The sequence below is a fragment of the Brassica rapa genome, chromosome A02 (assembly GCF_000309985.2).
Source record: "Brassica rapa cultivar Chiifu-401-42 chromosome A02, CAAS_Brap_v3.01, whole genome shotgun sequence".
NCBI lineage: Eukaryota > Viridiplantae > Streptophyta > Magnoliopsida > Brassicales > Brassicaceae > Brassica > Brassica rapa.
The window spans coordinates 29,714,132-29,729,791 of NC_024796.2; the positions used below are offsets into that span (position 1 = coordinate 29,714,132).

The 15,660-nt window shown below is 34.4% G+C and overlaps 2 protein-coding genes across 3 annotated transcripts in view; both read right to left on the reverse strand.

Annotated features, from left to right (window-relative positions):
* Positions 1-33: 33 nt before the first annotated feature.
* Positions 34-15,660, reverse strand: part of LOC103854930 (DEAD-box ATP-dependent RNA helicase 10) — a 22,558-nt gene continuing 6,931 nt past the window's right edge. Inside the window, exons 1-13 of one of the 2 annotated variants that reach the window (XM_009131895.3) lie at positions 2,609-2,936; positions 2,378-2,537; positions 2,038-2,107; positions 1,899-1,961; positions 1,743-1,817; positions 1,551-1,670; positions 1,420-1,461; positions 1,266-1,340; positions 1,018-1,164; positions 799-936; positions 612-723; positions 443-531; positions 34-362 (exon numbers count right to left, since the gene is read on the reverse strand). In XM_009131895.3, the coding sequence (XP_009130143.1) occupies positions 231-362; positions 443-531; positions 612-723; positions 799-936; positions 1,018-1,164; positions 1,266-1,340; positions 1,420-1,461; positions 1,551-1,670; positions 1,743-1,817; positions 1,899-1,961; positions 2,038-2,107; positions 2,378-2,537; positions 2,609-2,744 (1,359 nt within the window). In that variant the 5' untranslated portion in view covers positions 2,745-2,936 and the 3' untranslated portion in view covers positions 34-230. Of the gene's footprint in view, positions 363-442; positions 532-611; positions 724-798; positions 937-1,017; positions 1,165-1,265; positions 1,341-1,419; positions 1,462-1,550; positions 1,671-1,742; positions 1,818-1,898; positions 1,962-2,037; positions 2,108-2,377; positions 2,538-2,608; positions 2,937-15,660 lie in introns of those variants that run through there. The other variant, XM_033284524.1, reaches the window with a different exon arrangement.
* Positions 6,225-8,636, reverse strand: LOC103855089 (protein DA1-related 4-like). The gene is made up of 8 exons (XM_033285332.1): positions 8,311-8,636; positions 8,102-8,222; positions 7,923-8,003; positions 7,382-7,498; positions 7,075-7,284; positions 6,928-6,981; positions 6,658-6,823; positions 6,225-6,559 (listed from the first exon to the last, which is right to left on the reverse strand). The coding sequence occupies exons 1-8, from the start codon at positions 8,634-8,636 to the stop codon at positions 6,225-6,227; spliced, it is 1,410 nt and encodes a 469-aa protein (XP_033141223.1).

Consider the following 15,660-nt stretch of genomic DNA (forward strand, 5'->3'; position numbering starts at 1 on the left):
CAAAGTCCTGTTTAGTTTAAAGTGATTTCAGAGTAACAGTTAAACAGGTTTCTGTAAATATAAGAAAATAAAAACAGCAGATGCACCACTAAGAAGAACAGAGACCAGAGCTTCTAAACTTTTAATAGCATATAAGTTGAGTCTTTAAAAGAAGAGCAAAACAAAAAATACAAATTACTAGTATCAAAACTTTGGTGAGTTTATCACAAAACAATACAAAGATGGCATGTTTATCGTTTGAACTTCTTTGAAGACTTCTTGTCTCCCTTGTTACCTCCCTTGTTACCACCTCCCAAGAACCTCTCACTCTCTTCATCATCTTCTCCTCTTCTCTTGTTCCTACCTCCTGACTCTTTCATATTCTACAACAAAGATTGCCACAAATAAGCAAAACAATACATAAACTTTTTCATTGTAGAACTATGCAAAAGTAAAAAAATACCATTGCAGATAGTTTTTTAGCTTCTGAAACTCTCTCCAACAATGACAACACTTCATCTTCCTCAGCTGGATACTCTGGTAGTTTCTTGCCTGAATACAGAAACATAGTCAAATATCTTTATCCCATGAGAAAACAAATATAAAATGTATCTCTCAGATTCTTAACTTACCTATGAGTTTTTCAATTTGTAAGTACCATTCCAGCTCATACTGGTTTACAAGTGATATCCCAACACCAGAACGTCCAGCACGAGCTGTTCTTCCCACTCTATGAATGTAATCCTATGACACAAAGATTGGAAGATGAATGTGTGTTCTTAACATTCATTGATTCAGCCATGAGAAACAAAAGTAAACCTTTGAGTTTGTGGGGATGTCATAGTTGATAACCATATCAACAGATGGGATATCAAGCCCTCTACTAGCCACATCAGTGCAAACCAAGATGTTGCATTCCCCTGCTTTGAACTTATTCAATGCTCCTAGTCTCTTTGACTGTGAATAATATTTTTAAAAAAATAATGAGAATTAAGTTAAACATGTGTCAAGATGTCTTTAGAAGATTTAGCCATTAACCTGAGTCATTTGACCACTGATGGGAATGGCTCTGAAACCAAGGCTCCGAAGCATCAAGGCCATGAAACGAGTACCATCACAAGTTCTGGTGAATATCATTGATGTTGAGTCAGGCATTTCAGTGAGAATATACACAAGGTAGCAATCCTGTTAAAAATCATCAGAAAGCTTATTAATATTCAAAGAAGATCAAACTCTCTTATGTTATGTGTGTGTGTGTTGTACTATATATACATCTATCTACCAACCTTGTATTTAGCAGCAACAAACCGATACTGCTGTTTAAGAGTATCAACTGTGGAGTATTTGGAGGCAGCTTCTATCTGAAAGGTAAGCAATAAACATAACAAACTGCCATAAGTACTTTGAACAATACTTGATGTTGATTTAGTGATTCTGTACCTTCACAGGATTCCTTAAGCATGCTCTTTGAAGTTTCCTAACCTACAACGCCATAAAAAAAAGTTTAATGAGCTGATCGTTCTCAGGACACTGAGAACAGAACAACAACATTTGTCAAGCAAGGTTACTACCTTTTTAGTCATAGTTGCTGAAAATAGATATGTTTTACGATCACGAGGGATCTCTTCCAAAATCTGATTAAGAGACTTCTCAAAATCTTCATTCAACAATCTATCTGCTTCATCAAGAACCTGATAGAATAATATAATGTCAAGTAAATATAAAATTGAACCAAAACTAAAAGGAACAACAAAGTATAATACCAGATACTTCAACGTCTTCAGAGAAAAGCCTTTAGTGTCAGACATATGATCCCAAAGACGACCAGGTGTTGCAACCTATCAAGTGCAGACACTCAAAACATAAGAGACTCAAAGTGGAGAAGAAACATTCAAATAAATTCACAAACTAAAACATACAATAACATGAGGCCGTTTCCCAAGAGCTATAGTTTGTTGCATCCTGTCTATACCTCCAACAAGCTGTAAGAAAAAAACTTACATTTAAAATCCATTTGTAACACCAAGATATTCAATTATGATTAAACCATGAGCTTACCACAGCACACCTAAGACTTATATCAGATCCTAAAGCTTCAAACTGCTCAGCAATCTGGATTGCTAGCTCTCTGGACACAAGAAACAAACCAAATCCAATAAGAATGACAAAAAAAATCGAAGTGATACTTATGTCTTGTCCCTTTCTTAGATCCAAAAGGGACAATAAAACGATAATACTAATAGACGAAACACAATTAATGAAGACATAACATACTAACAACACTCAATAACTACCAAAGTCAGTTAATTTGCAAAGATTCGAGACAACACGCACACATACATGAAACAGGTCTTGTCTGACTATGACTTAAGAAATAAATAAAATAAAATAAACATACCGAGTTGGAGACAAAACACAAGCGAAGAAAGCAGGATCAGGTCTACGCCCTTTCTTAGGCTCAGCGTTATTAACATACTCAAGAAGCGCTTGCAAGATAGGCAACGCGAACGCTCCGGTTTTGCCTGAACCGGTTTGCGCAAGTCCAATCACATCCTTCCCTGCATCAACACACATAAAGTTTTAAGCTTTTTTTTCTGGAAATGTAAATTAAAAAAAAAGACTTTATTACCTTCGAGAGCATAAGGAAGAGCTTCGGCTTGAATCTTCGAAGGGTTGTTCCACCCTAACCTCTCGCAAGCTTTCACTAGCTCCTCGCGAACGCCGAGCTCTGCGAACGTCTTCACCACTTCGCTCTCTTCCTCCATTTTTTTCTTTTTTCAATTACCCACCAAGAAAGTCTCTTCCTTTCTCCTCTCTGGACTCTCAAATTATCGAGCGGGAGTAAAATAGCCTTGAGAACGATCAAGTGTTCAAGACTTTCAACGAGCAGAGTGCTGTTCGAAGTTTAACGCTTTAGAAAAAATCGAGCAGTGTGTTGAAGCAAATCGGAACTCGGCGCGAGACGGTGGACTATAAAGAAGAAGGGTTTCTGTAATAATAGCCTAATTGGGCCTTTTATGGGCCTGCTCTATTATGCTTTGGGCTCAATAAAGATACCTTCAGAAGGCCCATTTTAGGATTGCCCTTTTGGTTTTTCTTTTTTCTAGAAATGCAGGAACTGTTTGGATATTTATAAATTCAGTTCAGTTTTGGTTAAGTTATTTCAGTTTCCGGTTTGGTTTCGATAGTGAAATTAGAAACCGACTAATATTTAAAACGATTGGATCTAATTTGGTTCTGGTTAAATAATTGTTGGATTATATTGATAAAATCATCAGGTAATTCTGGTTTTTCAATTTAAATATTGGGTGATGCGGTAAGATAAAATATAAAATAATTAGATAAAAATATTTTGATTTAATTTGAACTTTTTTGTAGCTCATTTTATAAATCTTATTTTTAGAATAATTAGTTATTTTAAAATTAAATATAATTAATATTTTTAGGTATAAAATTTATATTTTTAACATTTTGGTACACATTTTAGTTTTGATTTTCTGGTTTTAAAAATATAAAATCCACTCATGTTGATTTCCAGCCTTTCAAGTTCAATTGTAGATTCTGAATTCTTAGCGGCCTTTTCAACAATCAACGACTTTTTCATATCTGATCTTTCTTCTTCTTTTTTTTTTTTTTTTCTCTGGAGGGAAAGTGAGAGAAACGTAAACAATCTCAAAGTCTCAGCCGATGATATTGGTTTAGTCATCACATAATATAAACGACAAATCTAAAGTTGTTGTACATACGTAAATTTTAAAAGTTATATGATAAATTAAAAATTCAACCATAATTTCAGTATCGCTATGGAAATAAAAATATATTTGCTTGCACAATTCAAACAAGATATGTAATATCAAATAACCCAACAAAACACACATAAAAACATACGTGAAAACTAGATGACTCAATATAAAAACAGATTAATTGCTAATACAAAAACAGAACATAGTCGCATTCAAACCATTCGGTAATCATATTCGGAATTTTTTCTTTTTTTGAATGAATGTTAAATTTTTATTCATCAAAAAGGAACTTTGTACAACAAGTGTAAACCTTATACTAGGAACTACTACTTCTCCTCTTTAAAACTCAGAATTCTAAGATATTTACATTCTTGTTGCAAACCAATATTGAAGTATGTCTTCCCAACCTTTCCCTCCTTTTGATTTTAACAAGCTTAACCTGTTTCTTATCCCCTTTTCAATAAATTTCTTCAGACTTTGCACAGGAACCAAATTCTCTCCATGTCTGACCTTGTTCCTAGCTCTCCACACTGCATGGATACAAGCTTGAAACGCATATCTGATGCAGAATAATCTCTTCTGATCAGACTGCCCTTCCATAATCAATAACATCACATCTGACCAGATATTAGTAAACTCACTCCTCAAAATCCCCTGAATAAGATGTTCCCAAATCGAAGTAGAATAAGAACATTCAAAAAACAGATGATCTCTCGTTTCCCTAGCCTGCTTGCACAGCACACAAACCGTATCCACTCCTTGACTCCAACTAGAAACTCTATCCATCGTAGATAACCGGTTTAGAGTTGCAAGCCAAGCTATAAACGCAAACTTAGGAGTAGCTTTCGAGAACCAGATGCCAACCGCCCAACATATTCGGAATTTTAGTCAACCACAACGATATTAAAGTTGAATCTCCTAGTATAAAATAGATTCAACAATAAGAGATGCTAAAAAAGAGCAATCACATAAATAACGACTCACACATAATATAAAACCAAAATTTTCAAGCTAAAAACAATTGTTAAACGAACACTTAATGAAAGTTACCAGGAAAAAAACAATTAGTGAAAGTAAACTTCGTACGTGAAGCGCTGACAAATTCTTAGCTTATTAAAATCGGGCCCCAATTGAGAACCAAAGGCTAATTGTCCCATTTTCTACAGGGAAATCAACGCCTTGATTGCAATGTATTTACTCAGGGATTGGAGTGTGCTTTTTTTCTTCTTTTATTGGGTGTGCTTTTCTTACGGTCAAAAGAAGCAAAAAAACATTAAGAAAATACTTATATCAACTTTTAGAAAAATACTTACATCATAAGTTTACTATAATGGTCCTAAAAGACATAAACTTATATATCAACTATGATTGGTTTATGGGAGTATTCGAGGGGAGGAGAGGGATGATTACAATACATCTTGGTTCGAAGAATAATATTTGTATATTACACCCAAAAAATAATAATATTTGTATAATCTTACTGGATGGCCACCAACCCTTCTTGTTAGTCACGTAAATCCAAAACGGAAAGGGAACCTTTTTTGGGAGTGGAGAAAGATTTTGTGAGCAGGTATCCAGTTTTTTTTTTTAGTGAAGGCATACAGGTATCCAGTATTGGAGTAAAGAATGTGATAATTTTAACATAAAATCTCAACAAGTGGATTTTACAGCATATAACCAAATACTTATATAAAGTTGTTAATCCAAATATCATATATATATTAATCATTTTTTTTTGAATGAATGTTAAATTTTATTCATGCAAAAACATATTTACATCATGTGCAGCTAATTTATGAATCAAAGAATCAAATTATGAAACTAAGAGACAAAATTCCTAGGATTAAGGGTCCACTTTAGAACCAAACCATGTAGCAAGTCCATGTAGCAAACCACTCTAGAATCAAATTAACATAAATTATTTAAGAAAAACTAAAACACAGTAAGCACCTATGGAACACTTCGTACTATTTTTTTATGCAGTTCAACATGTTAACATGCGCAAGTCTAGAGTTTCTTGAGCACTATGACAGTATGACTCCGAAGTCTATTTTTAATCTCTCTAATATAGTTACGAAATTGGCAAAAGAAAAAAAGAAACTGGTGACTGGATCAAATGGTCGAACACTGTAATTCTCTGTAAACTCTGTAAAAAACTCGAAAACGGTAATCAATTTTAACATGTTTACCAAAAAAAAAAAAAAAAAAAAATGGTCGAACACCTGGTTGTGCAAGAACAGATTCGAAAAAAAAGAAAAGAAAAACAGATATATTTCTGAAAGTGTGCTAGAAAAAGGCTTCAAAAAGGACGAGGATACATTTAATATTCTAAAGGTTCCCAACTTTACTAGAAAAAATGAAGAAGAAACACACAGAAACATAACCATTTTATCCTAGAAAAAGAAGAAGCAACAATTCCAGAAAAGATGAAAAAGCTTGAAAGTGTGCCATGTAAGAACATGTATGTATAACGTACGAGTCAACGTGTGTCAAAAGGGTGACTCAAAACTTTGAATCCTGTAGAATCTTAGAAGCAATAGCAATGCTCTTTAGGGTATGCTTAAGGTTGTAATGATTTGAGACCATCATCTCGTTAACTTTCTTGAACCCGTCACCGTAGACCGGTGATTCATCTGTTTCTATCTGATTAATGCAAAACTCCACTAGCTTCTTCTCGAAATCAGACTGGTCTCGTTTCAGCAACGTAGGTGGAGGAGTTTGGGAAGAAAAAGCTGATGATGCAGTATCACTAGTGGAGCATCTTTGAGACTCCAACCACATGTATCCTAGCACTTGGCATATTCCTTCTTCAAGAACCGTGTTAAGATTCCTATAACCTGTGTGCTCAAACCAAAAATATTTTGATACCTCTCCTCATCAATAATAGAAAATAGGATATTTCACATTTGACCAATCAGTTACATAATATACCTACCTTTGAGTCTAAGGTAAGCATGCATCATCTCGTGCGCCAAAATATATCCAGTTAGCAACCTCGGAAGTCCATATAGGATGAGAATTGCTGTGACGCTGCACTCGCGAACGAACCTTTGAGATTCTCTAGCCATGCCTACTAGCTGCTTGTTTGGCCCTCTAGGGACCTGTATATATACATGTGGACCAGAGTAAAAAAGACAAGTCCAGTCTAGTTTTAGTCTCTGTAAGTAGCTATCATCCTGATTCCTGGTCTTCATTAATTTCTTACCCTTGTGACCATCTTCTCTTTAGACAGGCAGATACCTCTAGTTACCACCCCATACTGCTTATTAATTGTAGAAACTCAATTAGTTCCAAAAGAATATAAGTAAAACAAAGAGATAACTAAGTTCTAGTTTATGCAATACACACTCACCACATTCTCTTCCTCAGCCTTATTCAGCGCTTGTTGATCCACCAAAATAAGAGGAAATACTTTCTCAACCTTCATGTTTAAGCCTTTGAAGAACTCACGGATTTCAGTGTGCAAAGATTCGCATTCAATGGTACTCATAATCGCGCTTTCCTTACATTCTAGGCACAGCCACCGATTGTCAGCAAGCATTACATACTCTGTTCTACAAGCCTGTAAAGAAACCAATACGAAAAAAAAATGTCAAACTGTTTAGTCTTGTATTATTAAAAAAGGTCAATAACAGTGTTGTTCCTCCGATTTAAAGTACTTGTAATTTTTCACAGCTGCAACACTTGGCAGTTCCATCATCTTCATGAGAAGGACAGTACTTCTCCTCCCAGTACGGATGCTTATGGTACTTTATACCTTCCTTAGTTGAAGGAATCTGAAAGAATAATTATACAAACAACATTCTACATTCATACGTCTTAAACTTTTATTTTCATTTCATACAGTCAGGGCTGGCTGAGGAGGGGGATCACGGTGCGACCGCTCCGGGCCCAACCTCGTGCCCAAGTCCGTGTCCCCGTATATTAATAATAAGGGGTTCAATTTTTTTAAAAAAAGTCTACATTTTATATAAAAAATTATAAATATAATAAATAAAATTGAAATGGCCAAAAAATATTTGATATGCATATAGTTTTATTTTTATCGCAAAATATACAAAATATTACTGATTAAATTTTAAAAATATTTTAAACATTATATGAATATAAATTTTAGAGGGTAAAAAAAAAATTTGTCGTAGGATCTATAACAATGTTAAGCCGGCCCTGTATACAGTCCAACTTAAGAATTCATCTTACTTTCTTTCTACAGACATAACAGTTTGGACGACAATGCTCCCTGTAGCAAGGTCTGTGAAACTTTCTCTTTGAGTTTGAAACCTAATGAGTTATACATCAGAGAACAAAATGAATGAATCAAAAAAAAAAAAAAAAGTCAAACAGTACTAAAAGTAACAATCAATATTAAATTAGTTAACCTCGTCCATAGCAATTGGTTTGTGGCAATGAAGGCAACATAAACATTGAGAATGCCAGACAGCACCAAAGGCATTGACAGATAGTCCGTCTTGAATCTCAAAGTTGCAACCATTGCATATGCTACAAACAAAGTTTAAAGTTATCTAACATATAAACCCTTAAAGCCAAAAAAAAAAAGTATGTATACACTTGCGCACATAAGGTTTACCTATTGTGAGGATCTACATCTTCATCTGTTGATTGCTTTCCCTTCTCCTTAATGATCTCCTTATTGATCTTAGCAGGCTGCCCGTCAAATTTCTTTATTTCCCATTCCTCCTCTAAACTCTTCTCATCATTCACTAACTCTTTAATTTTCTCAGTTAATGTGAAGGTATCTTCCTTTTCCAAACCAGTCTCAGTATCTTCTTCTTTTCTCTGACGTATGAGGCGGCCTCCTTCATTCCGTGAAACTTCTACATATGTCCGAGAGAGGCGGAAGTGATAACAATGGAAGGATGTGATGATTCCGTGAATAGTGTTGGAGGACTCCATGTTCTTGATCTTGTGGGAAAAGGGGAGATAATAATCTTTTCTAAAACAAAATCTCTATCAAAAAAAAAATTCTCTTTATCAACAAAACCAGAAGGTGATACACAAAGCCTAAAAACCACCCCCTCTATATAGCACATGCACTGGAAGTAAAAAAATAGTGAAAAGAAAGCAAATAAACTTCTTTCTTTTTCTTGTGACTCAAAAGCAAAAGTAGCCCAAGACTCATCTGATATGCCCAAGACTCATTTGATATCAAATGACCCTATGTGAGTGTCTGCTCTAGAATGGCCCTACCGAGGATTTATAGATAGTCAAGCGTTTTGTCGTGTAAGCGGAATAAAGCAAAGACTTGCTGCTACCGGTTACTCCCGGTAACCAGTTTTAGAATGAGAATCTCAACTTTATCATATTTTTAGTTTATTCTTTTGGTTCTTTTCTGTTACGTCGAAAAGTTCCGTGGTCCATCTTTTCCAATAAACTCCGTTTGTTCTTAATTATTTCAATCAAATGTGTATTTGACACATGTTTCTTTTCTTGGTTTTTTATTTTGTTTTTTTGTTGCATCTTTGATATCCAATTTAAGTATACATGTACATATCAGAAACAAAAATATTGCATGCTACAGTACATGTGGTATAAACTTATTCACCAATCCGCAGCTTAACGAATAACAGACATGCTGCCAGAGTGATACTTGAAAGTAACAGTTCAAACAAACAAAAATATACTTTTTTTCTTATCAATAAACAAAAATATACTTTAAAATTCTTGATCCCAAGAAAAAGAGATGAATAGAATAGTTTCAAAAAACAAAAGGTGAATAAAAGGCCTGTAGAAAGTGACGTCAGAGGCACGTGATATTCTTTGACTTATTTGGTTGCATGATTTTTCCGGTTTCCTCTTGCTAATCATAACCTGCATGCATAGTCCGTTTTTAGAAGGCTTCTGGAAGGAGAACAAATGATCTTTCTCCCAAAACCTCTCTAATCCACAGGTCAAACGACATATACCGACACTTGCTATGGAAAGATGTGTGACGGTTGAGACGTTGAGTAAGAAAACCTAATCTGGAGATCAGAATTTACTTTTTGTATGTGTAGTGTTTGCCTAAAGTTTATTTTCTAAGAAAGTGCAATTGGAATCATTTCCTAGAATCATTACCGAACATTATGTATAAAGAACAAAAATATCATGCGTGTGTATTTTCAGTAGGCAGTAGCCAAGTAAAATTTGTATGCTATTATGTTTGTCTTTTGATAAAGATTGCATTACCAATTTTCAAGTTTGTGACAGAAGTTACGTAGAGATAGTAGTAGCAGAAAACACACACCAAATAGAAACTACTTCCACCACAACAAAATATAGTAAGGAAAATATGATTAAGAACAGATACGAGGCAAAGGAGAGAACACTAGAGAATAATTTAACGGGTTGCGGATAGCGCACCACGCGCAATATCAAGAACTCCATAGTAAGGCACCAGTTATAATATGAGTCACGAGCCGATATATATGGCTTGCCCAGGCACTCGCCTCCAAAAAATGGCCTTACCACAAAGCCCCACCACCTGCAGAAAGCACAGACACCACCCAGAACTTGGAACTTGCAGTAGAGGACAATGAGGCTACATCGAGACGGCAAAACCGATGAACCAGAGCCTATCGAAGCACCAACCACCAATCACCGCAAACAGCCACCTCTACTCCTCCTTCCTGAAGATCAGTAGCACCAATATACTCCAACAATCCAAAGTCTCCTACCGGAACAACCAACACCCCAACAACGAGCCCAATAACCGCTCTTATTTGGAGAGACAAATCAATAATAGACCCGCCACATCCACTTGACCAGCACTATAAAAGGAAGCTAACACCACAGGGCCAAGACCGAAGAACCATACCCTTACTGCATAGATGCTGGCAACACACGCTGTCACCAGGAATGAAGTCGTAGATAGACTACAACAACCAAAGAACAACATTAACCTGCACGAGCGACTGCCTCTGAGAACCAGAGACTGAACATGGAAGCTCAATCTAACCACTTCACCAGACTGCCACATCTGGCTTAGATGAGAAGAAGAACTCAACCCTCCTCATAAGCATGACAACGGTACCTTCTAGCCACAAAGAGCCCCACACGGCCACACCAACTGTAACGCCCCGACCCGCCCACGACTAATGGGCCATCCACACCCGCTCTCTCGGCCCGTGGGCCCCATTCCGTCTGACGGTCGGTCCGTTAATTTTCTAAAAGCTCGAAATTATTGTTTACTGACCCTGCAATCACCACCCGACCTTTTCTCATGCTTTGGCCTCATTCGCACGCTGTCGCGAATCACTTCCCGATAGGTCACCCATCCTTCCACTACTCCAGCTCAAGCACGCTTACTCTGGAGTTTTTTCAGGATGTGCTCCGGAAAAGGTAAGTCAACTTTGGTGACATAGGTAGCCAAATCAATTCACTTAAGCCTTTCTATATATCACAACTCGGGATGTTACAATTCACCCCCTCTCAAAGAACGCAACGTCCTTGTTGCGCCCCCGACAGGTCTCAAGACACCTCTCAAGTCGGAACTGAGATGGCTAACCAGCTCTGATACCACTTGTAACTCCCCGACCCGCCCACGGCTAATGGACCACCCACGCCCGCTCTCTCGGCCCGCGGGCCCCATCCCGTCTGCCGGTCGGTCCGTCTGTTAATTTTTCAAAGGCTCGAAATCATTGTTTACTGACCCTGCAATCACCACCCGACCTTTTCCCATGCTTTGGCCTCACTCGCATGCTATCGCGAATCACTTCCCGATAGGTCACTCATCCTTCCACTACTCCAGCTCAAGCACGCTTAACTCTAGAGTTCTTTCAGGATGTGCTCCGGAAAAGGTAAGTCAACTTTGGTGACATAGGTAGCCAAATCAATTATCTTAAGTCTTTCTATATATCACAACTCAGGATGTTACACCAACCTACAAGGAGAAACCACAAGCAGAGAGTCACCACCACCACCAGGGAGCTCGCCATATACCCAAAATCGACTCCTGATTCAACAAGTTCTCACTGGTGGTGAGAAACATAGAAGAATCTGAAGCTGAGATCTCAAAGTCGAGAGCCTTCCAACCGAGAACGAGGGAACCAATCATTAACACAAGCTATCTGATGCAAGAGGAAACGACGGTGACCAGAACACCACCACCAGAGACAACCGTCCTCCATTGAAACCAGATCTGGCCGGATCTGAGCCATGCCTCAAAGTTAACCCTCTGAAAAACCACCAAGCCCCACTCTCACAGACGTACCTCACCACCGCTCCAGAACCCTAGCCCACCGAGCAGCGACACCAGAGGAGAGAAAGAGACCACAACAGAAAGTATATCGGTAAATCAAAGAGTGGGAGAAGGAGGTGAGACAGAGAAGTGAAAGGAGAAGAGGAAGGGAGAGACAGCCGGTAGCGACAGCGATGGATTCGTCGGAGGCCGTCACCGGATGCTGCTTGTTGTTGCTAGTGTTAGACAAATGAAACAAAACTCTATTATCCAATATTATATCAATGTTTTTTTTTGCTCTTCTCTTTTTTCATTGATTTTGACTTTTTATCAGTCAAATTTTTAAAACAAATTTCATGTTGAATCTATAACTAGAAGAGTATTGGTGATTCATCAATTGCTTTAAAGTTCAAATTTCAAGGACATGGTGAAAAATCAAACGATTGCAAAATCGAGTTGAAGAGGTAGGATTTTAGATCTTATTCTAGTTCTAATTGGTCTTTTTGTTGATACGGCAGATTCCGAGATGAAAAAAAATCGGACAGCAAAAAGTTGAAAATCTATCTTATTAAAACTCAAGTACAAAATGGGATTGTTTGGCAATATGTATAGTAGTGAAAAAATATTATTGTTTGGAAACATGGATAGTAGTAAGTTAGAAAAAAAAATAATGGGCTTATGTTGCTAAAAAAATTGAAAGTCTATTACATTATATTAAAAAGTAATGGGTCTATGTTGCTTGATATATATATTCAAATCAAAATAATAATTTAAAATTGATTTATATCAAAAATTCATTCAAAAATATATATATATATTCAAAATTTGATTTTTACTAACATATTTTCCAATAACTATTATAAAATTGTTTTCAATATATATAATAAAAATACAATACAAAGCCCAATTTCAAACACCAACTTAAATTATGGTTTTTATATTTCACATTAAATTTTAAAATATAATATATCTATCTTATTAAAACTCAAGTACAAAATGAGATTGTTTGGCAATGTGGATAGTAGTTAAAAAAAATAGTACTGTCTGGAAACATGGATAATAGTAAGTTAGAAAAAAAATAATAGGCTTATGCTACTAAAAAAATTAAAAGTCCATTACATTATATTAAAAAGTAATGAGTCTATGTTATTTGATATATATATATTCAAATCAAAATAATATCTTAAAATTGATTTATATCAAAAATTGATTCAAAAATATACATATATTCAAAATTTGATTTTTACTAACATATTTTCCAGTAACTATTATAAAAATGTTTTCAATATATATAATAAAAATACAATACAGAGCACAATTTCAAACACCAACTTAAATTATGGTTTTTATATTTTACATTAAATTTTAAAATATAATATATGTGATTATTTATATGATTGTACGTATAAAATATTATTAATTATAAGAAAAATTATTTGATGGTACGTATAAAATACGATTAATTATATGATAACACATATTTTGTAACCTATGATAACACACACATATATATATATATATATATATATAATAGTGATTATGGGTGGGCGTTCGGGTTCATTTTTGGGTCTTTTTGGGATTTCGTGTTCAGTTCAGATCTTTGAGGATTTGGTTCTGATTTGGACAACCAATTTAAATAGGTTTGGTTTAAATATTTGGATAGAGAATTAATAATTATTTAAGTATTTTTGGAGTGATGAGTATTTTTTAACTATTTAAGATATTTACGTTTACTTATTTATATATTTTTTCAAGCATTTATGCGAACTTAAAAGTATCATATATATTCTGGATGTTTTTATATATATTAAAAATAATTCGGTTCAGAACGGATTAGGTTTCAATTCTTCAAATACCAAAATTTTGAATAATTTGGATATTTAATCAATTCTGGTTCGGATTTAGTACTACTTATTTGGATTGGGATCAGATCGGTTCGATTCTTCGAATTTGAGTTTTTTGCCCAACCCTAAATAGTGACATAAAAAGCAAATAGCATCATATTTTTTTTTTAAAATACACCCGCACGGGCGTGCGGGTCAAAATCTAGTTGATCTTTACGTAGTAAGTTTATTCTATATTTCTTATCTTGTAATAAATAAAATAAAAAGTAGATTTCATGATAATATAAACAATTATATATCGTTAATATGAATTGGTTAATCTATAGTTTCCTAAAGGCATAGCTCTAACTTGATAAAACTACACTAAAATAATGAATGAAAAGATATTTAGGGACTAATTTCATTTCGAAAAAGAACAAACAGTAAAATGGGTTATCTGTTTATTAAACATCAATGATCATGAGTAGGGGTGAGCGTTCGGGTATCCATTCGGGTTCGGTTCAGGTCTATTCGAGTTTTCGGGATCAAAGATTTCAGCCCCATTAGGATATTTCTAAATTTTGGTTCAGGTTCGGTTCAGATTTTTGCGGGTTCGGTGCAGATTCGGATAACCCATTTAATTAATATTTAAAATTTTATAATTCACTATATACTGAAATTTTTTCAAAATCTATAAACAAAATAATATATTACATATAAATTTGAATAAAATATATCAAAATACCTAAATTTAACATATAAATTAGTTTGGTTTGAATATTTAGATAACAAATCAATATATATTTGAAATATTTTTGGTGTTTTGAGTATATTTGAGCTATTTTAGACATTTATGTTTGACTATTTGCATATATGTTCAAGTATTTTAGACAACTTAAAAGTATTTTATACTTAATTAATATATTTAGGTATACAAATCTATTTCAGATACATTCGGATACCTGAAATACTTTGGTTCGGGTCGGATTTGGTTCTCTAGATATCAAAATTTTGAACCCGTTCTGATATTTAATAAATTTTGGTTTGGATTTGATGCTACTTTTTCGGATCGGGTTTGGTTCGGTTCTTTGGATTCGGTTTTTTTGCCCGGCCCTAATCATGAGACTATATATTCATCTAATATTTTTAAATATTTTATTGAGTTATGTTATATTTACACTAACGCAATTTAGAACCAATTTTTTATTGGATTTATTGTGTTTATTTATTCATCGAATATTAATTTACAACAGATGATTAATTCTATAACAGTAGAATTGAAAGCATTTTAAATTTAGTATCAAAACAAAAGTTATTGAATTAGTTATCTGTTAGATAAAATTCAAAGTCCTTTAAAAGCTAATGTATTCAATTTCTACTGCAAGTTATTAGATTTCAATTATGATAGGTTTTATTTAATGGATTTTAATTTTATTCAATGTATATTGGAGTTTACTAGATTTCAATTATACTAGGTTTTAATGGATTATAATGTTCTCTTTCTAAAACAAGGGTAAAAAATAAATCCTGCAGTTTGTATTGGTATTTTGTCAAAAATCTAATTTTATTTTAATAGAATGACCGTTTGACGTTAAAAAAAACAAAAATCTAATTTTATTCTTCTTCATATACTACATTATCAACTTCTTTTTATGCTTAACAGCGATTGACCAGAAGATAGCAAATGCTTCTTTACATATTAGTATCGATTATTCAATAACTTGTATTTGATATTCCTAGTTTCTAAGGGACTTTTGAATCTTAGTTTTTTTTCTAATAAAAATAATAATGCATAATCAAATCTAGATCCGGCTCTGACCCCACTCTCATGAAACAACTGAATGGGGCCTAAGACTTTTTTGTTTTAACTTTCGAATTCTATTTATTGATTTATTAATTCAATTCATTTCATTTTAATTGTTGTTTTACATAACGAAAA